The sequence below is a fragment of the Erithacus rubecula genome, assembly GCF_903797595.1.
Source record: "Erithacus rubecula genome assembly, chromosome: 10".
NCBI classification, from domain to species: domain Eukaryota; kingdom Metazoa; phylum Chordata; class Aves; order Passeriformes; family Muscicapidae; genus Erithacus; species Erithacus rubecula.
This window is the reverse complement of record NC_136662.1, coordinates 17,356,061-17,381,102: the sequence shown is the minus strand read 5'-3', so window position 1 is coordinate 17,381,102 and position 25,042 is coordinate 17,356,061. Positions and strand designations below refer to the sequence as shown.

Genomic DNA, 25,042 nt, shown 5'->3' with positions numbered 1-25,042 from the left:
AACATTTACACTTAACTTAGTATGTTTAGTATTGGGATGAATTAGACAGGGTATGTAGTGTGGCACTGGTGAAAGGTGCAATTTTTCTTCTTTTTTTGTATAAGTTACAGGCTAAGGCTAGAATATCAGAATTTTTTGTCTGTAACAGTCTTGATCTTCTTGTTTGAAGTGGAAATATTCTTTTTTAAGGATGCAAAAACTTAAAGTCAGTCACTAGTGTTTTTGTTTGTACACAAAACAGGCAGGTTGCCTAAGCACTGAGGTTAAAGACACTTAAAACACTAAATAAAACAATATTAAAAATGAGAATTTAACAGCACTAATTGTTTAGAATTACAGTCTATTTCATTATATTTATTTTCACATTTTAGCATATTTTTAACCACTGTACAAAAGTTGCTGAAGTGACTTGTCTTTAAACTAGCTACACAAGAGCACAAAGCACTATTAACATTATTTTTTTGGCAAAGCAGCTTGCTTTCAGAATATACTCTATTTTTGAATTACAGTTTACATATAGCAGGTGTGTTATGATAATACAACATCTTCTATTTCTTCTTTTCTTGCACACTGCCAGGAGCAAGACAATTTAGAGACTTTTCGTAGTTTCAACTGTTGTCTTTTAAATTTTTCTTATAACAGTTTATTCTATGCAGTTTTATTTGGGGAGTTGCTCTTAATTTTTGCTTCAGAACTGTCCTGTTTATTGTATTAATTTGTTTTTAGCATAAATTACATCAGTTTGATATGCCTACAGAGCACCAGGTGTTACTGTGCTGTACACAGGCTTCCCTGCAAACATTAAAACATTTCAAGGAATCACAGAACCACAGAATGGGTCAGTTGGAAGGAACTACAGTGGCTCTGGTCTCATCTGGTCTCATCTCCCTGTTTAGAGAGGGTGTCTTCAGAAGACATGTCACAGTATATTTATTTTCTTTATCTGTGGTGTTGCACTCACAGAAGACTTAGCAAATCATTGCAAACCTTACACAAAAGCCAGGACTGTTTTAAGTCAATGGCATGAAGCTGAAAGAAGTCAGAATCTTAGGAGAGGTTAGGTTGGATATCAGGAAAATATTTTCTACCCAGAGGGTATTTGGACACTGAACAGGCTCCCTAGGGAAGTGGTCACAGCACCAAGCTTGACAGAGTTTAGGAAGTTTGCACGACTTTTTTAGCATGGGGTGGGAATTTTGGGGTGTCTGTACAGAGACACAAGTTGGACTTAATTTTTATGTGTCCCTTCTAAGTTAGCACATTTTTTTATTTTGTGATTTTTATGATTCACTAAATGCAGCACACTCTACTGCTGCTGTCCTACACGAGTATTTAGCTCCTTTTACATTTTAAAGCTGCCAGATTCCAAGTACTGGCCAGAGGTGACTCCACTTTGAGCAGGGGTTTGGTCTAGATCCTCTCCAGACGTCTCTGCCCACCCCACCTAGTCAGTGATGCTGTGATCCTTCTCCATGTGAAGCAAAGAACAATAAAGTTGCAAGTGCTCAACTCCTTTCCAGGTCAAATCTCAGAAACAAGGGTCTGCTAAAACACCATTTTATATGAGTGCTGTAATTCCTGCTGACCTCAATCAGCCTAATCAAGTGGTAAGATTACAAAATAAAAAAAAAAAAAAAGGCTTTAATTTGATCATTACTCGTAGCTATTCCATTGACCTAATGCTTGGCCATGAAGATCTCATGAAAACTGGATTAATGTATAAAAATAGAGGATTACATCCTCTGGAAATCACAGTTGAAATACAACATTCAACAAAACTGGAAATCTGTAACTTTAATGGCATCCCATATCATTGCTAATGAGCATATTTACCTGACATAAAACACACAAGAATAATTTTATCAATCAAGGTATCTGCTGTTTAGTCAAAGCTCTCCTACAAACACCCAACACCATTCCACACCTTCACAGTTTAAGTGGATGGTAGGACTGATAAATAAGTTAGCACCAGAGCTGTGTGACACCACTGTGTGTGTCAGGAGACCCGGGGCTATGGTACAGCCAGCAGAGCTGCTGCAGGCAAGGACAAAAGGACAGTCACAGAGCAGAGATTAAAATAACAAAAAATCCAGCACGTCCAGTGAGTGTGCACATTATTGCATGGCTGAAAATGTTAACTTGTGTTGCAAAGGAAACACATAGTAAAAGTGAAAATTATTTCACCCTAATATTTTGGTTTTTATAAAAGCTACTCTTCAGCATAGTTATCTGACAAAATACAGAACCATGCAACTAACATAAACTTATACAGCTAATGAGCATAAATAGGAAAGATGCCTCACTTTTGTGATGAAGTCAAATAATTAATTCAACAATCCCTGTATTAATCGAGGCTCCCTAACAGCCTCATGAAATGTAGCAATTGGCAGAGAGGTCAGAAATTTGAGAATTATGTACCCACACATGTGATCTAGTTTCATAATTTATACCCATGAACCATCTTGGCCAGCACAAAACAGGATATTTCTTGAATAAGAACACACCATAGGAACAACAGGGACTTCAGTCTGTCTGATCTGAGGCTTCTTATCTACATAATTTCAGCCTTAATCCAGCTAATCTGACAAAAGGGATTAAGCAAAAGACAGAAGAACAGAAAGCACAGCACTTGGGTTATGCTGGCAGCTAGATGGCAGGTTTTATTCTCCACAAGTATTACCAAAGCCTGAGTCCAAACAGTACTCAGAGGCCAGAGCCTCCTAGACATGAAAGAGTCAGTGAACAGCCAAGGAGGAGGCAGCTCACTTAGGACTAACAACCCAGACAGAATCCTTCTGATGAGGCCAAGGCTCCTGACAACACAAACTCCACAATTCAGTGATTTAGGAAAGGCTGGCAAACCCATGAATTACTCCAGCTTCTGTGAACCATAGGACACAGAACTGGCCTTCCTGCAGAGATTTGTCCCTCCTGCTTCCCAGCAGCCATCCTAGAGTGGGTCCTGTAATCTCCTTCTGGAAGCACCTCAGACTCCTTAGCCCTCACTCCACTATCTTTCCCTATCTAAGAGAGGGAGGAAGAAAGCTGAACTTAATCCTTTGTCTGCTTGCAAAGTAGGAACCAAGTAAATTTACTTCCAAGCCATCTATAACTTGACCATTTTCTCTTGAATAATTGTATGCCAAGAGTGACTCAGAAATTATTTTGAGAAAAGTTTTATCAAATTGTCCATACCCATTACCCCATTACAGCACTTGAAGGGATGGTCAGCATGAAGAATGCCTTTCCATCACTATGTGAAATTTTGTGCTTTAGCAGCTTTCAGTCATAGAGGTCAACATTATCAAAATAGGCTGCCCAGACTTCAGTTTACTAAGGCAATATAAGTAAAATAAGCCTATAAAACTTTGGCCTAGATTTCTGAGGTACTGAATGCATTCGTCTCTCACAGCTCTGTAGCATATATAGCTAAAAAAAACCCAAAGAGACTAGGTTCATAAAACATGTATATAGACTAAACTTTGGAAATGTTGGTTTAAAGTCAAGGATCTGAAACTGATCACAAAAGAAACCAGAGTCTGCTTGTAAAAATATTTTCTATGCATTTTTCTTAGCACATTTTTGCCAAAGCAGTATAAAGCATCATGCACACAGCAAAGATTTATTGAGTTATACCTTCATTTGGCACATTCTTCTCTCTCTTTTAAAATAAATTCTAAAAACCAACATTAATATTACACTGCAATGGGGGATCCATGCCCACAAATGCCTCCTTTTTGAAGAGGAATCCATAATGGATGTGCTTTTAATAAGCACCTTAGATGCTGTGGAAATGTCACCAAAAGTACTAATGGACTATTGAGTGTCTGCTATGAAATACACTGACTGCTTCCACAGAGCTCTGCTAATGCTTATTTTCCTACGTAATTCCTAGTGCTTGTAGGGGTGTGACACACACTCTGATTATTGCTCTGGTGCTTCAGCTGGTTTCCTTCCTCCTGTAAGTACATTTTACAGCACTTGCAGGAGATGTGTGCTTTAGGAAAAAATGAAATCTATACTTTTCCATGGCAAAGGTCCCAGCAGGCTCTTATGCTTGTAATTGAATTATTCTAGCTTCCCCTTCACTATTCCAGATGCCAAAGCACAGACATAACTACTGGGCTTTTTTTAAATTATCTCCTCACAGTAGGCAAACTAAGACAGTAAATTCAGAGTTGCATCACTTAAAAGTCAGATGGTACAAGCACTGGCAAAAACATTGACAAATCACATTAAATTAGCACCTTACATGAATTCCCATTATTGGTCTTTTCTGTTTAGTTCAAGGAGTAGAACACTACACTGAACCAACACAGGCAAGAAGAAAATCTCTTCACTTTCCCTCTGGTCAAGAGGTTTTGCTAGTTGTCTGCAAATTGAAATGCAAGAAAGGTAAGGGGTTCTCTTCCTGCCTCATCAATGTAATTTAGAGCATCTGGAAATGAAAATTGTAAGAAGAAATGGCAAAGGCAGCAAAGGACTCAACATTTACAAATTTCCCATGAGGCTGAACTGTAACTTTTATAGCCTCTATTCTATTAATACCATGGGTGCTTTACAATGATTTCCATCACCACTGTGCACTTCCATCACTCGTTAATAAAACGTGGTTTTACTCTTCTGCCATGCTCAGACTTGTCCTTCAGGATGCCCACAATACATTAGACTCCACCTCCCTCTGATTAATGAGCACAACTGAGAAATGCAGCATAAACCCCAATGGATACTCCAGCCCACCTTGCAGTCAGAGACCTTGTGGCACATCCACATTATGTAACACAGAGTGGGGCTGCTGAGATCAGCCTGGCAGGCACAGCCACACTGAGCTAGGAGCCTGGTCCCAAGAGCAGGAGAGCCATGCCAGAGAGAATAAAGCTACCCACAAAGCTCATGAGCTCTGGCACAAGAGCCATAGACGAGCTTTTCCTTCCAAAGGCAGGTTCATTCCCACCATTTCATGCTTAGTGTATCCATTACACAACACACTGCTCAAATTTATCACATTCAAACTCACAGGGTACTTTGTGGCCACATCTGGCAGACAAAGAATATGCAACTCAAATCTAGTTTCTTTTTCCTTCAGTCAGACAGATGAGCTCTCTTCCTGCCTAATCTTATTTTCCTCCCTAGTCTCAGGTACCCACATACAAGGATTAAATAATTCTGAACATTTTACAGGAAAGTAAAATCTAATAATTTATCTTTGCAATTAAATCCACTATAGACTTGCAAACAGCTTGTGTGAGCTGTCAGAATGTTCCCAGATTTCCTTGGAAAGACAAAAAGGTTTTACATTTAACTCAGCTAACAGTTAAGTGGTTGGCTGTAACTGTCCACAGAGTCCTGCAGAGGCCAATAAGCCTGAATTTAATAGAGTGGAAAAGAGGGAGTTAGTGAAAGGAGGCAGATCTTGTCACTGAAAGTATGACAAATGAGAAGGATGAACTTAACAGCAGTTTTACGAGAGACTAAAAGGAGCAATACAAGTGTAAACAAGAGAAGAAAGCAGCATATTACTGTAATAATACTAAAAAGAGAAAGTCCCAGCTCAGGGTTCAGCTATGTAAAGAGGAGACAGCTTGTGGATTTTTTGTAGATCAGTTTTGGAGCAGAATCCCATGGGTTATGTCTCTACATGGCTATACTATTTGGGTTACATTTAGCAATCCAATCTTGTTATTTAGCAACAGAGACTTGCTGATTCATACAAGCTAACCCAGAACACAAAGTGTTTGGATTCTCTTTCCCTGTTAAAGTCTTTGTTATTTACTGCCTGCAAGATTGCACTGAAGTTCCAGCCAAAACTCATTTCTGCTGTTTCCAATGTACATTCCAAATACAAAAAACATGGCATCACATCAAATGTTAAAGTAAGATCATTATCATCCAGCTGCCAAATAGTTCCTACAGGTTCAGAGGCAGACAGTTACAGAAATCATGAACAGTGGCTCAGCAGAATGAGCTGACAAGTGTTTTCATACTTGTAGGATCACACTGCAGTATCACAGCATACCGGGAGACATGGTGGTCTAGTGAATAAACAGATTTTACCATGGAAGGAAAAGGATAGATAAGGAAGTGGCTCATAATCTCAGAGCTACCCAAAGAGCACAGTGTGCAAAACTGCAAAAACAGGCAGAAAGACTCTGCACAGAAAGTGCAGAATAATCTTTTGCCAGCAGAATAACCCAGTAGCCTCCAGGAATGTTACTCACAATGTTAATCACTGCAGAGTCGAGGATGAAAGCTGAGGTCCTATTGTGCTGTGCAGCACAAAACCATGGACCAGCCCATGCAACAACATCTGTTATTCATTTGGACAGATAAGGCAAAGGCAACACAAATCTCATAGAGAAAGGGAACTACACAATGGTAGTAGTTATTTTAGCTGCATAGTTGAGAAACAGGTTTAGGTCAGAATGAAAAGACACAGTGTGAAGAAACTAAGGCAATACTACAAGGATAATTTTAATGAAACACTGTAATTGAAGAAAACCTGGAAAGTTCTAAGGCAGTTGTAGGAAATAAAGCCAGGAAGGCCTTAGAATACAGATGTAAATGAGTCATTTGGCAAATTTAAGGAAGTTCAGACTGAAAAGCTGAAAAGAATTCTACAATCCAGCAACCTTCAGGGTTTGTTTGAATTTCTAGTATCTATTTAGCTGTTGCAGTTCTTTAAACTCTCCTAAACCCAAGGTGACCTTTAAAAAAAAAAAAACCAGCACAAGCTGAAAAATTTGCTAGCACATACAAACATATTCTAAAACACACTGTCCAGAACAAAGAGTCTTCAGAACAGGGCACCAAATAGTCTCTATAATAAGCCATGAGCAATTAGTCTGCTGGGAAACAAATCAGCTCACTGCACTTCAGCAGAGTGAATGTGGGTGTCATGCTCCAGGGATGATGTTAACTGTAGACTCTTTTCCTGAGCAATGCTTACTGGAAACCCACCAGTTTATACCTGCTAGTGGGAACTGGGAGAATCTCTAGGAGGCAAAGCTTTGCAGTGGCTCACTACAACCCACCAAAATACTGCTTGTGCTCCCTTGAAATGCCCCAGAGAGCCTGAACCCTCTGGTCCACCAGCACATGCTCTCCCTGCTTCCTCCCATTCCATCCAAAATTCCTGTGGGGAAAAAAAAAAAACTAATAAGAGAGATCTGTCTCAGGTTCTCATCAATACCATTACTGTGCTTTGGGAAGCCTCCAGACAGCTAAGCTCATCTGGGGAGCAGTATGACTGGGATTTATGCACACTGGACATGGCTTCCTGACACACAACTTACAAACTGCTGTGGGAGACTTAAAAATGTTGTGAACAACAAAGGTTACCATCTTGTTTAAACAAAAAAGTAAACAGATGTAGTCCAAGAGAGATAAAGGAGGGACACAATATGTGTGACACAATCTCCATCCACAGAGAAAGGCAGATGGAACCACAAAAGAGCTCTGAGGACAAAAACAGAAGAAGGAGGGAAGTGACTGCCTTGCATGTGAGAGAAAACAGCCCAGGAGTACAGCACAGAACAAACCCTGGGAGATGAGACAGAGAACAAGCATCTTCTTCCCTTCCCTTTCACTGCTGTGAAATGCAGCATTATGAAGGCAGAGGATTGAAGAGTTGACACTTGGCTTCCACAGTCAAGACAAGTCTCCAAAATCTTTTGGAGCAGATGAAATTAAGAGATTGATGCCAAGTATATTCAGAATTTTGCATTTGGCTAATTTTATGCTTTGTTTTGTAGCTATTTTCAAGCTACTGATCAAGAATTTCAGCTGTGATTTGCTGGAGAAATCAGGAGGTTTTCAAAAATTTTGTTTAATTGTCTGACATCAAGAGGGTGGACTGTAATCCACAAAAAAACCCTAAACCAAACCCAAAATAAAATGTAACAGACAAACCCACTCAACACTTGCAAACTGGAACAAGCTTGGAAACCTCTCCTTCTGTGTGTCTAACTCTCTAGCTGACATGCCAGGTCTTGAGTATTAAAAGAAACACCTCAGTAGCAGCTGAAAGTCAGTGCTATGCAAAAAAATAACTTCTAGAAGCGAGAGATTCCCACAACTCTAGAAAAGCCTCAAGAGTTTAACACTGTTTTCTACTTAATTTTTTACTTCTTAGCTGCAGTGGCCACTGTGAACAAGCTGTTGAGGGCTCCTCCTCAGCCAGATGTCTGGGATGCTCTGGGCTCCTCTCCCCACCAAGGAAGAGGGGCTGGTCATTGATGGCTGCTCCAAGTTCTCCAGGTACAGACAACTCAAATCACTACCCAGTTTATCAACTGCAGACAACAGTGCCTGTGCACTTCTAAATAGGCCAGGCAACTGGTTAAATACTGTTAGATCTGTCTGTAGCAGCCTTTTCCCTCATGCATCTCTCCTATGATTCTCATTGGGATTCCTGTATCTTCATGGAGCATAATTTCTTTAGAATAGCTAAAGACAGGATTGTCTCAGAATAAATGCCCTCCTGGTATCACTTTATCTGAATTACCAGATTTTCTGTTTAACATAAGACAACATCCAAGTATTTTGAGATCTTAACTGAATAAAGATAGTCCTGTCAGTGAAAATATTTACAGTAACCTCACTAATTGAGACTGATTCCAGCTTCCTGAATCTCATTATGGTAAACTGGGCACTGCTGTGAAAGAGAAACAAAGAGGAGAGGAATTAAAACAAACATGCAGAAACCCAAATAACTGCTTCCAGTGATGTTAATAATTGCAAAAACCTGTCAAAAACATCCCTCTGACTGGCATCTGTCAAAACATCTCATCAGTTCATTATCACACAGCCACTGTTTAGATGGAGACAGCGTGCATCAATCAGCACTGCAGATCTCACAGAGCTCTGAATTTCTACATGAGTTATTCTGCATCTTAGAGCACTCCAGACATGGCTTGTTTCACAGGATTTCTCTCCTCTTTCTCCTGGATGGCCTGGAACCATCATTGTTCCCATATCCTCAGAGAGGGTGTAGTGTCTGGCAGCTCATTACACATAATGAAGTGCTGTTTCCTCTCTGTGTTTTCTGTCTAACAACCCACAAGAAATGGCAAAACACTAGAAATTAAGTCCTGTTAATATAAAAAGAAAAAACCCACCCAAAATATTAGCCATGCTTTCTTCCACTTCCTGTCTGGACACAGTTTAGGAGTCCTCCAGCTATTGCAAATTCTAGTAATGTAGTACTGAAGAATGAAGAATCTTCTTCCCAGAGAAGAGACAGAGGAGATCAGCATTTCAAACCCCCACCCTCCATTAGCAGCAGGTGCCAGAGCTGGGAGAATGAAGCAGAACAGTTTCTCCTTTCCTTTTAGAAAATACATGATGACTACTAAAAATACCTGCTAAAATACCTTTCTTACTGAGCACAGGTGGGACTTTTGGCTGAGCAGGACAGATCTTCCACCAGGCTATTGTGGCAGAGCAAGACCAAATACTTCTTTACAGATGTGTCTACTCAAACAAGTTTCTTCACCCTTGACAGATGAGGAAACTCCTATGTGAAATGAGCAGCCACAGAGCAGAAGTAAACAAGCCTAGTGTTTATAAACTGTTTGGTATCCTGTCATTCCATAAATAGTTATTATTACCCAAGAGATCAGATCTGTCTTAGGGAGAAAAATGCCTGGTACATGTACTGACAAAAATGCCCAACAAGGGGGAAAAACAGAGAAATTTTGTGGTTTCCTTATTTTACTTTTCTTTCTTTAAACCAGAACCTGCAAGCATATTTGCCTCCTTCAAATTCTGGACATCCTTTCCCAGATGTTCTGAGAACAGCAGGAATAAGTCAGCAGCAGCAGACTGAGAGCTGGCCTGTTTAACCACACCCCTGGGACCAGCATCTTCTTCTGCAGATGCCTAAACCCCACAGACACTCTTTAAGAAACATATCAAAGGCAAAAAGAGCTGGCCACCACAGGCTCTAAGCAGTTGCTTGTTTTGCCACAGGTTACACTAAGACTGCCTGGAGCTGTATATTGTATGTATCCATGAGGTTACACATTTACAAACAAATTCCTCAAACATAAACAAAACTCCCAGGACAGATATACCCTGTGCTACTCATCCCTAACTCACTGCCTGGTGAAGCAGCTGGTGTGGCTTTGAACAGCCCTGAGGCCATTCCAAAGGTGGTGCTTTCTTTCCAAACTGGAGGCAAGCCCAGGATACATCATGGAGCCCAGGGATGGCTTCAGGGACAGGGAAACTCACTGTGCCACAAACTGCTTTCCCTTGCTCTTCATTTTTAGGTGGCTTAAAACTATCCTCACTTTTCCTAAAGCATTCAAGGGAATTGTTTGCATTTAGAGCAGTTCAACCACGGGCCAGTTTTCACTCTCAATGTAAAGTATCTGTAGGGAAGAAAAAAAAAATAAATCCAAGCCCAGAAACAAACACTTCTGATGGCTAACAGAGCATCACCTTCCATTAAAGGCAGCAGAGAATGACTCTTGCTAACAGAGGCAAGCACTCTGTAAATCAGATGCACAGACCTTTTAATCTAGGAGTGAAATAATTGTGGTTTTGTGCACTGGCATAGTTATATATTCTTCTGGTTTCAGGTGTTCCAAGATCCCACAGAATGTCACACATATTTTGATCTGTTTCATGCCAAGATAAATTAACTAACTTCTCAGCAATCTCTTTATCAGACTGACATCACCACTGTAAATACGAAGCTACGCTGGCACAGCTGATAAACAGACAAGAAACGTGCTAAAATAGGTGTGACACAATTATCAGTTTAGAAAGGGGAAACCATATAAACATCAAATCTTCTTTTCTCTTTTCCAAGAACTGAACAAGGCGTGTTACTTGAAACTTACATAATCCTGAAGCTTACATCAGTTACTTAAGCCTGAAAGAAGAGCAAGTTAGCATGGCAGGTGCAATGATTTTCAGAAGAATCACAATCAAACATTTCTCAAGAAAGCTGGACACAGTTTTTCTGGTTTTCAAGCTGGACACTGGAGCAAGCTTTAGCCCTGACTTGCACACAGGAAGTTCCTGTGCAAGTAAATCAAAGTGCATCAGGGGAAAAAGGACATGACTACTCTTAAATGTACGGCAGATTACACAAAAAGGAAACAACTTTTACTGAATGCATAAATCTCCAGAATTTAGTAAGAAGCAGAATAAAAACCACAGTGAGTAATACAAGTGAAATCTGCTATCCCATTGCACCCAGTGTGTGGCAATGCCCCTGCCCTGGTTCCCAGCATTACGTGTGTTTTGGGTTGGGTAAAGTTGGGAAACTCAGGAACTTCACCAGGCTATTGTGATCCCTGGCACTACTGCAACAGTTGCAGCATTGCTTTGATAGTATTTAGCAATTCATTTATGGATTTTATTTTGCTGCATACTTAGCTTAGAACTATAGGAAAGGTACCAAGAGAATAGCTGCCAAAGGAGCTTTTGCTGTTCTCTCTCTGGTGGAGTCAGAGTTTCTACAACATTATCTGAACAATGTTCTCAAACGACTTTAAATTGCTACAAAGAGTATTTATAACCTTTTGAGTTGTTACCTTCATTTGCCTAATGTAGAGGTGGAGGGTTCCCCAGACTGTTTCTAATTTGGTCTAATAATCTTACATAAATTATCAGGCTGCTTTTTTATCCATATTCTTAGCCAATGTGCACTGGCTCAGTGACAGCATTTGCATGCATTGACACTCCTGAAATGGTTCAATAATAGAACAAAGTGAGCAGTAATAGAGGAGAGGGAAAGACAGAGGAGGAAAATAATTTGACTTGAAATCTACCCAAAGATAGGAAATGTGATGAAAGCCACCAGTAGGGAGTTCAGAAGGAACAATGATCCACTCTTGAAACCAATTCAGAAAGCTTTGAGGGAAGCTGCACACTTTTCTAGAGCAGGAGGAAATCACTGGTGACATACAGAGTCTCAAAGATACCAAGGAACTTGTTGGGGCTCTGGGGAGATAGATGGTGGTCTGAACCAACAAATATGAACCTTCAGAAAGTCAAAGGCAGAGTTTTAATCAAAAGAGATAAAAACCATTTTCTTATGGGAATGTGAGGAAGAGAAAAGAAGATAAGACTTGTATATCAAAACCACAGTGATATCACAGCTTAACCTTCAAGCTCACTGATTTTTCATTTATTGCGTTCCATAGTCACTGATATTTTCCTTCATTCAAACGAATTTAAATCCCCAAGCAATCTTTCCTGCAAGATTTTCCTGGAAATCAAACATTCTTACTGGTTGAAGAGCAGATGGGCCACAGCAACATAGCCCAAACACACATGCACAATAAAATATGCTCATTTGGTGGCACGAATTAAGTTTATTTCTTCTATTGCAATCTTAAATATTCACGCAAATACGGTTATTTATTTGTACCTTTGAAAAGCTGTTTTTTATTTTTGTTAACAGCCCACAATTTAGAAATAACTTTAGTATTCTGCAAAACAACATCAACAAGCAAAAAAACCCACCCTCTAAACAACCAAACCTGTCCTGTTCCCAGTCTAACATATGATGCAGTGTACTCATATTAAAGCAAGAACACATATGCTCTGCACCTTTTCTGAAGCCAGAAAGTCACATGCTCAGTAAAGTCCCTGTGTCCATGTTCCAGCTCTCATTTTATAGTCTGTCTTAGTTCCAAAGTCACGAAAAAGACTCTGAAGACATATTTTTGTCACAAAGCCTGCACATCACATGGATTCACATATTTCATTTTAAATTCTTGAGAGAGGTCAAACATGAAAGATTTCAGCAGCAAAAATGGCTCTGATAAGAATCTACTGTCATGATCAGTACATGGGAATTGCATGTATTACTATACACATTTGTTTAAAGGTTAAAAAGTCAAAATGGGATAGAAAGAACAACCTACATCAACAGAAGGTGAAACCATACTTCTGCCTCCCCACATCAGCTCCCCACATCCCTGTCCTGGTGTCCAGGCTGGCTGACTTTTTACAGTGCCATCACCTCAGCTCTTCCACTCTCAAGCTGCACCCCTGGCAGGTTTGTGCAATGATATGGTAATTTCATAAACTGAATCACTGAACTGGTCTGGATTAAAAATAATCTTGCACAAAACGAGGAGATGGATGGGGAGGGATAACTCATGTTCAGCTATATGGACTATTTTACTTACCCAGTTCAGTTCAATGTGCACCACTCAGGTAATGGAGCAGCACAAACTCCTTATGCAAACAGTGGGGATGCAGACACAGAAACAGAGCCTTTTCTTTTTCTCTTTTTTTACATCTACTCTTATATTGTCTACTCTTATCATGTCTACTTGAACCTGACTGCAGCAGCGTGCACATCACCAGGAGTGAGGCAATGAGCTGCTGCCATTGAATTTTGTTTTGAAGTAGGAGCTCCAGCTGCTCCATCAGTGCATGAATTTCAGAGCTAGCAGTGAAGTTATGTGTCAGTTTTCATCTGCTCCTCTCTGGAATTATGTTCCCAAGCATTGTTCTCTACAATAAAAAAATGAATGTAGGGAATCTGCCACAGAGAAGGTAAGTTATGTGACCACACCTTAAACAAAGCTTTGGTTACCACCACTCAGTACTAGAGGTTTGCAACACTCTGGACATGAGCTAACAAATGCTGCTGTTAATCCCAGCTTCCTCCTACAGACAAGGCAGTGCAAGGGACTGAAGCAGTCAGGGTGTTGTGAAGGGCAATCCAATTGGCCTAGTTATAAATAGCAAGAACAGCTCAGACAACAATCCTAGCTGAACATTAAAAGCAAATATCTCCTAACTGTGCTGTGTATTCACTAGAGCCAGACGCAGCGAAAATATTTTGTGAGATAACGTATCTGTCATCCTTAGGCTGAAGCATGAGAAATTCAAATCTCTCAAATAAGTCCATGACATTAAAACAAACATAGGATTTATACCTGTTGTATACTCTGACTCAATTTTGTCACTTAAATCTACACTAATACATAATTTTTTTAAGTCATCCTCTTAGTAACTGCTTCCAAATTATATACAATACCTAACACACCAACAGCAGAGGTGAAAAAGCTGAGAAGGTTTTTCCAGAACCAACATATAAAGAAGAAAAAAGGCACCACTTCATAAAATTCACAAGGAAAGAAAGGTAGAGAAGTGGTAAATATTCCCTTTGCCAGCAGTGCCAGTGGAACAGCAGCTGCCTGCATGGGGAGATGTGTGACTGGAAAAGCCAGAGAGCTCTGCGTGGGGAGGTGCTACCCAGACACCAGCAGTGATTTGAGAGTGTGTGTTTTGGCTTGCATGTTTGTTTAGCCTGGGATTTACAAAACACAGAATAAGGAAGGTGACAGGAGGTAAGGGTGAGCAGCAGCAGACTGCAATCCCCTGGCACAGCACAGACCAGGCATTTAACAGCCTGGAGCTTGGAGAAAGGGAAAACCCTGACAGCTTAACTGACCAGGGCACCAACAATATCTCTTCTATCCTTCCTTTCCCCTCCTGTGAGTCTTGAACTCTTTTAGCCAGAGTTACCCAAGAAAATGAAGGAAATCAATGATGTTCAGTACTGCCCAGAAGAAAATACACCTGCATCAACTTGTTCCTTCAAATTCAAACCTCAATAATGTAACAATTATATTTTCTCAGTCTTTCATGTGGGGATAGGTGGGAGGTGTGATGAAGATTCCAGGTCAGCAGTTTGGCTTCCCCAAACACCCTTTTGGCACTGGCACTTATGAAGTTCCTCCCAGAGCTGTGATTGCAGCAGTTCCTGGGACTCCAAATGTAACCGTGAGCTGAAACAATCTCTGTCATCATCACACACCATTTCTGAATGAATGCACAGGCACAGAACAAGAGATTCAAAGAAGGGACAGGGATTTGAGTACTCCCCATTCCCAGAACAGCAGCAATCTTGTTTTGAAGGACAGCAGAAAGGCTTTCTCACAGCAGTGTCTGGGACACAGAGACCCTGACTTCAGTGGAAGTCTTGAGATGTGTCCACTCTTGGCTGAACACAAGCTGCTTTCACAGCTCACATTAACAAAAAGAACCACCTCAGTGGGTTTCAAAATCAGATGTACATTATATTTAGAAGAAAAGAAACCCCAACTATCAATAACTACTTCAGCATATATATACAATTTTATATATCTTAAAAAATTAAGAGATACTGTCCACTGCACCTGAAAAGACTCCAAGCTATGCAGCAGATGCACCACACCACAGTCAGGCAACAGTTTTGAACCCCTGTAGCAATCCTCAGTGGCACATTAATTATCCAGCCTCTTTCTTCATGAGCTCTCAGGAACCACATGAAGCTGCCATCCTTTGCCCTCCTCTGGTCTCCTTAAATAGTTAATCACAGAGGAAGCAGCCTCACTGCACTGACAGCCACTAAGCACTGAGCTCATGCCCTGTCACTTCAGTACAAGCCCATGCTGGGCATGGCAGTAATTCATGAGGCATGGAGACAGTGAGACATGCATAAAGTCAGTTCCAAGCAGAGGGTTAAAAAATTCTCTTTCTAGAATATTTTTTTTTTCTGAATATCTAAACAACAAAGCAAAAATGTGTGGGATGGACAGATGCTATTGTGAGCTTGTTATAAGAAGCACAGCTTCCTGAAAGGAGATATAAAAATATTTAGGATCAGAGGACCACATTTTTAAATTATCCTGACTCCAACTAAAGCCTTTCCTGAATCTCTAGTTCCACCCAAAGTCCCTATCCCACATTTGCATATAAGAATGTGTTTTTTTCCCTAAAGCATAAAAAAACTGCAAAACCATATATGTAAGACACCAATGGCACTGATGTGAAGGAGACAGGAGACTACACTCTAAAGAAAGGCTTTCTGGTGCTGCCCCATCTACACTCCCCCAGCCTGTGGAAGTGAAGAAAGGCACAGGAGTCTATGACCTACAAAATCAAGGGGGAACTAAACATCAGAAAAAAAACCCCACAGAAGAATGACTTCAGAGAAAGCCACTGAGATTTCTGTGGCTGGCATAAATCCGTGTCATGCACTCTCTGCTGATATGAAAGCTTTAAAAATTTTGAACTTTATGTACAAAGAAGCAATTCAGCATGAAAATATAAACCCAGAAGACTTTACAGGAGAGCTGTTTATTGTCTGAGTAAAGAGCAGGCTACAGTATTGAAAAATAAGAGGAAGGAAAATATAACTGCAAAGAAAATACCAATTGTTAATCAATAGAAAGTTCACACCAGAATAATCAAACAAACCAAACTGATTTTATTTCTGAATTGACTTTAAAAGGTTTGTGATTAATATAAGGCTATTTCTTAGCACCAATTGACTAGAAGATGCTTACAAATCATATCCTTGATGCTAAAATAGTCTTATGCATCTGAATCACAAACGATAAATCCACTCTTTTGGTCACAACACCAACAGATTTGCTGAACTTCCTCTTTCTCCTCTATTCTGAAATACTGTCAGATACTCTTTAAATAATTCTTTGCCATGTTCCCCAACCAAGCACAGATACACAAGTCTGCAGGCTGCAGACACTCCCTCTCTATTTACCGCCTCCTCTAATTTTTAGTACTAGCTGCCAAATTACAAGAGCTTGTGGTTGGAAAATTGCAGCTGAGTATTGAGTAGCTGAACTGTCCCGGGCTAGCATGTCAGCCACAAGCCGTGGGCAGAGGTCTCTTTTCTCATTTGATAAAGAATGGGGCATAGAAAGAGCTGCACACAGGCAGCAGCGTTTGCCCAGCGAGGCCAGACACGCAGGAGACTGCAGTGCCACCACTGCAAATACAAGTTAGTGCCTTCTGCAGAAAGGTCACAGCATTAACTCCAGACTTGTAGGTGACCTCAGACCAACTAAAATAGTGTAATTCACTGAACATAGTAGTCTAATTCACCGGCCTACTGATGCCATTTGAGCAAACACACTTGCCATTTTCTCTGTATCATTCTGAAACCAGTAATCTCACTTCAGGCATTTTGAGTCATTATCTGCTATTGGGAGATTTGCAAGAGGCAGAATCTTTTTGTCCTGGAAAGTGAAACATTAGATAACTCCTTCATTTACAGCGAGCAGCAGATGCAGCTCAGCTGGCCAGACCTTACATGAGATGCAGAACTGAGACCATGCACCCATTTCTCTTGGTGGGGAGCCACTGTCATGACTCAGATTACAGCATGTTCTTCTGAAGCTGTGTCACTCTGCCTTTAAGGCACAATCATTAAAAAACCCAGATAAGAAAGGCATGGGCACAAGGGTTAGACCAGGCATCCATTATGCCCAATACCTGATGTCTGTGTCAACACTCCAGTAAAAAGCCTAAGAGAGAGAGACTACATCAAGCTACATGCTGCCCTCAATATCCACTGAGGAAGTATCTTAGAGAGTTCCATACCTGAATACTTAAGAGTATATTTTATTTTTTAAAATCTTTTGCCCACTATGGAGCCAAATTCTCAGAAAAATATAACCGGAAATAGCATGAAATAGCACTTACCTTTATTTATTTTAAACCTGGAGCACAATATTTGCATTTAATATCTCCAAATCTTGTCAAACCATGTCATCCACTATGTTACACAGACCTGTATACACCCTCTGCTTGCTCTACTTCACAGACTATAACTGAGGCACAACTAAGTCCACCTCACACCACAAACTGTAAGATCACTCTTCTCCACAAACACTATTCTGTATCTATCAGAACTGAATTTGGCCTGTCATGTTCTTGCCCCACCACTTACTGCTGTGATCCCTCTGACACTCCTCACAGTCAGCTTTTGGTCTTACCACCTGGAAAAATGTGTTAGTGCTTTATTTTTCATCCTCCATTCCAGGTAGTTTATGAGCACTTGGAACAGCAGCAACCCCAGCACATTCTTCCTCCAGAAGACTCCAGGAGTAACATCCCTGTACTGTACAATCTTCTTTTTTTTTTTTCATACAGTTTACACTGTTTACCTAGTCACTATCTAATCACTACATGACTGCAACAGTTTAACTTTCCAAAAATCTTTGAGAAAGCAATTGATTGGTTGTTTTTGTGTTTTTGGGCAGGGTTTTGTTTGCTTGGAGGTTGTTTTTTTTTGTGTGTGTATATTATGGTTTTTTTTAAGAAATCCAGACATGTCGTATTAGTAAATCACCTTTGTTAAATGATCCAGCCATTGAAACAACACAAGCAGATTTACAGGGCAGAAGACAACCTGTCTCTGCTCTATCTGTGAATAAATACTAATTCTATTCTTTATGTTTTGGTTCTAAGAGGAGCCTGATACAGAAACCAGGCTTAATTTTATTTTCCACTTTTCCAAACAACCCCCCAGACCCTTCTTGAAAAGCCCAGCACGTTTGCTGCTTTTCATTCCTCCATTCTAAGGCCAATTTAAGCAATGATTATACACGCCCGTGTGTAACTCGGCAACTTCAACACCGAGTTCCTCACAAAGTGAGAACTTTTCCTAGCAATTCTTTGTGCTAGGAATTCACTCCAAAATGTCAAGCTTCTGTCACTTTCCCCCCAGCCTGTCCCCTGGAAATGAAGGGTCCACATGGGAACTGCTCTGCCGTGAATAGCAATGCAAATAACTTCTCTGCTACAGCTTTACCTTCCCTCAGCTCACATGCAATATTATGAACCTCTATCAGCTCATCCAGATCTCTGACAGGTTTTCTGCCTTTGACAGTTAGACAAAAAGCTTCATTATTTTTTTAATGTCTTTGCAAAGTTGTTCCTCAACATTTTTTTTGCTCTACCTCATTATGGTTTATATTTAACTTGCCAAAGTTAATTCTCTTTCCTATTCTCTGCATTTGGATACAAATTCTGCTTCAGAAAGATGACTTATTTCTAGGAGTCTTGTTTACTTTACTGTTTAAGCAAGTCGTTGTTCATTTTTGTGGCTTTTCTTCCATCTCTTATTTCCCCTACCTACTCACACTTTACCATTGAAACTGGACACAGATTTCCAGTAGTTTAGAAATCTTGGATTGTGAGGTTTTGTATCTTAAGACAGTGTTGCAAATAAAATTCTCAACTTTTTTTTTGCATATGAAATAGCACTTAAGAAATGGTATTTTGTTAAGATTACATGAAGATTTCACTGTCTGTTTCCAAGATAGAGTTTCTTTTCTATCTTGAAGGTAAAATCTGCTGTTGTTCCAGATGTTTTATTTCATGTTGGATATATTAATACATATTTCTTGGACTGTGGCCATTGAAATCAGGCAATCCAGATTGTCCTCTAAAAATAACTGACCCTTTATTTAGTACTCTACAACCTGTGATTTTTTCCAGATAGGATTACTGATGAAGGCATCAAGCATTGCTGGAATGAGAACTGATCAAACAAACAAACAAACAATCAAAGATACATTTAGTCTTTGCTCACCATCAACCCATTTTGGTATTTCTCAGGCCATTGCTCTTTAATCCATCCAGCACTTGCTCATGCTTGGTAAAATCTGAATTCTCATTTTTGCCAGTAAAAAAAGCACTTACCAAGCAGAGCTACATCCTCTGAGAAATATTTCTTCTGTTTCAAATATTTCCACCATATTTTGCATATTTACATTTAAAATTGCACTAAAAAGTCGGAAACTTTTAAAAGGAAAAACATTTATTCATTTTATTCATGCTTGAAAACAGCAAAACCAATGTTATCCAAATATTAAAAACACCCAACAAAAACACACTTTTTACAGCAAAGACCAAGCCTAAAAATGTCAGTTGCAGAGATGATGGCATTCTAATGACACAATCAACTGAAAACAAAAGCTAGAATAAAACAAAGCACACAGCTCAAATCTTCAAATGAACAGGCATGATAATTTGGCTTTAAGAGTTCTAAATATATTGAATATATACTTGGCTTGGTAATATTAACTTTGCATAGTTCTCCAAGTATAAGGAAAGTCACAGAAGAGAAGGAGTTTTAAGTGCAGCATGGTTTTTTTTTCAGAACTATTGGTCAGCCATCCTTATAGCAGTACTTGGCAAAATAATGAAATGTCCACCACTGAATCCAATTCAGTAAAGAAATCAAAGACATCACAGGAAAAAACATCAACATTAGTTAAGTTTTAGGGTCCATGTTAGATGAGCACCTAAACATAAATACCTGATGAGATGCTGTCTTTGAAACTGTGAATTTGATTTTTCAATGTATGAACAAGACAACAACCACTTGCTTCGACTAAAAACACATTTGTATCTCTTTGCATGGAATTAGTTCAATGCAGTCAACTACAGGGAGAAGGTGACTGAAGAGAGATCTGTAAACAGCTGCTGAGGGAAAGAATAAATATCACTTCAGATTCTAGGCTCTTTCTCAAAGCCAAAGTCTTTTTTAAATTAAAATAAGATTAATGGTTTTGTAATAATGAGTTCATCCTGCTCTCGACTATTTACATTTAATATGTACACAAGCACAGATTTAAAAGCACTCACTTTCAGTTCTAGTATTTATATTCTAACTAGAGTTCCAAAATTCTCACAGAAGATAATACTGATAATTGTTTGGTTTACACTGGTGATGGAGAACTTTAGTGTTTTGTTTTGTTTTTAAGGCTTGTCTGTAGTATCTACTGGTTACAAGGCAATGTCAGATGCACTTTTTTATGTTAAAAAGCTTCCAGACGCCATGCTTGTCAACAAAAACAAAGACAGAAACAGTTTAGAAGATAGACAGTTTCAGGCTTGGCTTGAAGGCCATGTTCACTCAACCTAGCCTTTAGATACACAGGTCATGGAAATTCCCTCCTCAAAATAAACAAAATCTCTTTTGGAAAAGAGCCAGTTATGTGAAAAGTCCACAACTTCTTTTGCCAAAGAGATCATTGCACTGGAGCATCTCTTCCACATGTACAAGAAGCTTGTACAATGGTCAAACAACCATTTGGTCAATTTTTCCATACAATGAACAAAACTGAAATCCTTGAGCCTCAACAGATTAATGTTCCTGCCCATCTATCTTCTGAACTGTCTCACAGCAATTCTACAAACTCCAGGAACCTGAGGAATGCTTTACCCTGTTCTCCCAAGAAAAAATAAACGCAAAACCAAGTACAGCAAAATATCACACTTTACTATCTACTCCAGGTAACTTAATCATGAGTAAACTTCCTAAACATTGCATCATCTGGTACTAGCAGTGAGATTGACCACACATTTGCATCATGCACTGACAACATAATTTGTTTTATTACTCAACACCCAGAAGTCTCTACTCTTTGAGCAAAGACCTAATCAGACTGAATCAACTAATCCATTGCCACTGACCACTCAAATAGTCCAGAATTTCAACACTGGTCTCTCAGTGACCAATGAAGGGACAGAGTAATGGCACTTTTCAAGACAAACTGTGCCAACCACCCACCTTGAAGGATCAGAGGCCATTGGGGGAAGTGGGAAAAGTCTCCCCCAGTGCTTACTTACTTTGGGAAGATGACAGTCATGAGAGCTGATGCATAGCCTGGCTTGCACACCCCCTCAGAGAAATTGGCATACTTTGATGCCAGTTCTGGAGGCCTGTGGAAAAACAAGTACAAAATCAGGACTCTGTTGGCTATGAACTAGTTTTTGCAATCATCCAAGTAATTTTTCTCCTTATAGCTTTGCAGAAAATAGCCACAGGGAGTAATTGCAAACACAAACCATTATTTATTTGTTGCACTATGGCATCACAGAGGAACAACAAACAAAGACAGAGGTAAAGATACCTGAAATACCACTAAACCACTGGTTTTGCTGAAAGACTTTCATAGCTAGCAAGGTAATGTTCCTGGAAGAAAAATATCAATATATCATTTTAGACTTCAACCTTTCAAAAGGAAAAAAGACATAAACAGCACTTTGCTTTGGCTATTTTTCTAAGTTATGATCAAAGTTAAAATTATAGAAAAGTATTATTTAGAAGATCACTTAAAGATAGTTTTAGGAATTTGAAACAAAGCTTCAAATGGCAAGGTATCATCAAGGGATGAGTGTTTTCAGTATTTGGAAGAGATGACATTGCTGATGCTTTGTTGAGGTGTGTCTTAATTCACCAGGACTAGTGACTCTTGGGCCAAATTTAGAGTATGTGGGTTTTTTTCTCATTCAGTTTCTGTACAGAAACAAGAGTAGCAACACAATTAAAGATGTTTCAGTCCAGCATATGCATTTACCACAGGTCTGCTGAGTGACCTGGAAAAAACATAATTTTGTGTCCCTGAAACATTCTCACATTTATCCATTCCATTAAAGCATTACAAAGGTTAATTCACTTGTGCTTTTCAAAGTAACATTAGATACCTTAGTGCCAGCCACAATACGAGGATTGTTAATACTCCTTCAAATAAAGCATTTACAGCTCCATGCTCAACATTCAGTGGAAGCTGCAAAGACTCAATCAGTAACACTGTTCTTGCTACATCATTATCAGCAACAGGCAAGTAATGAAAGGTTTCTTCCTGCAGTTCAACAGTAGGACTCAGATGAAGATGACAGTGCAGCTCCACAGAATAGCAGTTCTGAAGAGCCTGCTATCATCCCAATCATGTTCTTTCCCAGGCATCACCAATATCACTTAACCAGCAAACTATTACTAACTACAATGAATGTGGATTCAGAGTTTCAAAATTTCAAACAGGAAGGACAGTAACTCCATGCTGAACTGGTAGTAACTATTCTTCTACTGGTCCTGCATTACCTCTAGAGAGGCCAGTAGCCAGTTCCAAATGGATGAACAAGAGATGGACAACTAATTTTACAGCTAGCTGCATACAGTACAGAACCTCCTATAGCTCCTAAATTATAGGAGAATGGTCTCTCTGTATACAGAACCCCTAACATTCTGAATGTATACATACATACAGAACCTCTGTGCCTCTTAAAGAATAAAATCTATTTCCATTGAATAAAAATCTAAATCTTCAACAGCTGGAAGAGAAAAGAAACTGGAGAAGATAAACAGTCACTGTAAGTATTTAATTTCTTAAGACCTTTTAGGCTAAAAAGCACTGTAGAAAACTTAAGAACAAGGATCCTATTTAATTCTGCCACAGATATCCTGCATAGTTGTGGTCCAACCATTTGGCTAATACATTTGGCCATTTACACTGTCAATTATCTACAATGAAGTTTAGATATCTCTAAATATATGATAAAGACATGGAGAGAAAGAGTGTAACATTATCTAGCACAACCCAAATCCATGAGTTTTGGTTTCCACAGGTGATGATGTGATATCATAATACATTTCTTTAAATGAGAGATGAGAAAACATCTGAGAAACGAGCATCCAAAATCCTTTGTGCTCTTATGCCAGTCAGGATCTCTTTATAAATAGATATATGAAGAACTGACAAAACAAAAGATTTTAATGATAAAGTATATCCCCTCCTGACATAGTCAAAAGGGACAGCAAGATGTATGGATTATAATTTGTTGAAGCATTTCAGATATGAACAAATGTGAGTAAATTTAAACTTTTTTCAAGCAAAAGTAAGCGTTGTTAGAATTTTACTCTTCAGGCAACATACAGAAACCCCTGAAACCAAAACTTTCAAACACAAGTAGAAAGCAACTGGAATTTATCTGCAGCCACCACAGTAGTGAGTCATTGCTGGCAAACTTGTATAACTATTTCAACAGCAGGCCTGTCTCAAATGACCTCAGGGGTCACACAAAATATCTTGTGCCACAAACACAGGCATTTTTCTCTTTTCTGATTTAATGGTGCTTTCATTATCAAATTAAAACATCACTCAGATGCCCATCATGGTGTTTCTGCACAAGAATGGCAGCCTGAGACCCTCCTGCATGTGAGCCCCCAATGGCACTCGCTGCATACTGATGGGGGAGCTGTCAGAACAAACCCACAAAGACACTCAGAGCTGCTAAAGCCCCCAGGCCGAGCTGTTAACATTTCTTGGATGTGATGAAGTTCATGATCCAAAGTGCCAGAGGCAGAACAGCTCTCTAAGCCAACTGTAGCTGCCATCTCCTATCATTCAACATTTGCTCATCTCCTTTCTTGGTGCTGCATTTTGAGTCAGCAAGCTGCAGAAAACTAGAAAGGGGCATTCTACACTTTAAATCCATCTAGGGATATGTTTCATTTGTTCAATCTCTTTGAAATAGGCACTGCATACTGTCACTGCCAACATGCTCATAATGATAAGCCCCTAGTAGGTGTAGCCCAGAGCAAATTTAGAGTAGATCTGGATACAGTCTTGCTGTTTACCATTCTGCTACTGGATGGAGCTATCCAAGTTAACATCATTTTAGATACATACATTTGCTTTGTGGCCATTTTCATCTGCAAGATCCATAAATCCTGCAGAGATTGGTCTTCTATAAATCAGGATGCAAAACTTCCTGCACAAAGCAGCCCATAGAGAACTATACATCTTTCAAACAAATACAACTTTGAAAAATCACAGTGTTTGTAGCTACATGGTCCTGTAATAAAAGAACTGTACAGAACTGAAGTCTACAAATGAGCATCTCCATTGTATTTGGTGATTATGTATCTACTATATTGCTCCAAAAATTGTGGCTTCTTTGACAATGTTATTTCCAACTGGGAAAACCAAACACTGTTACTTTCTTAGTGCTTTAGAAGCTAGTAAATATCTTCATCTCACTAACCCCATTACTGTGCCTGGATTCCAAGATGTTCCTGATAAGCCAGCAAGCCAGAACATCATTCATGATGCTTATGACAGAAGGGTGCAAATCTCCTCTGCACCTTCCAGGTCCAGGTCCATTATTCCAGCTCCCCATTCTCATGCTGATCCTGGGCTGAGATAGTTAAAGAGCTAGTGGACACAGCAGAAAGAAGGTAATTAGATGTCACTGTGGACCCTTTAAATTTTGCTCAGATTTTGTGCAGGAAAAAGCTGGTAAAGTAAAAAATTTCTCCAGAATAAATGAGAAAAACAAATCACAGGCAGTAACTGTAAACATCTGCTGTTTTTAAACAAGTGCCTGCATGAGGGTGAAGTTAAAGGGAAGTAATTGGCTTATTCCACTGAAGAGAAAATGCACTCTTGTTGGTTTTTTTTCTGACTTTTCCCTTATGTGACCA

The 25,042-nt window shown here is 39.5% G+C and overlaps 2 protein-coding genes across 11 annotated transcripts in view; one reads left to right on the top strand and one right to left on the bottom strand.

Moving 5' to 3' along the window:
• DPH2 (diphthamide biosynthesis 2) overlaps positions 1–25,042 on the top strand; it is a 224,663-nt gene that overhangs the window by 133,429 nt on the left and 66,192 nt on the right. The window lies entirely within an intron of this gene.
• Positions 1–25,042, bottom strand: part of ST3GAL3 (ST3 beta-galactoside alpha-2,3-sialyltransferase 3) — a 171,085-nt gene that overhangs the window by 87,829 nt on the left and 58,214 nt on the right. For all 10 annotated transcript variants that reach the window (XM_079313926.1, XM_079313923.1, XM_079313927.1 and 7 more), the window contains one exon: positions 21,406–21,498. In XM_079313926.1, the coding sequence (XP_079170052.1) occupies positions 21,406–21,498 (93 nt within the window). The remainder of the gene's footprint in view (positions 1–21,405; positions 21,499–25,042) is intronic.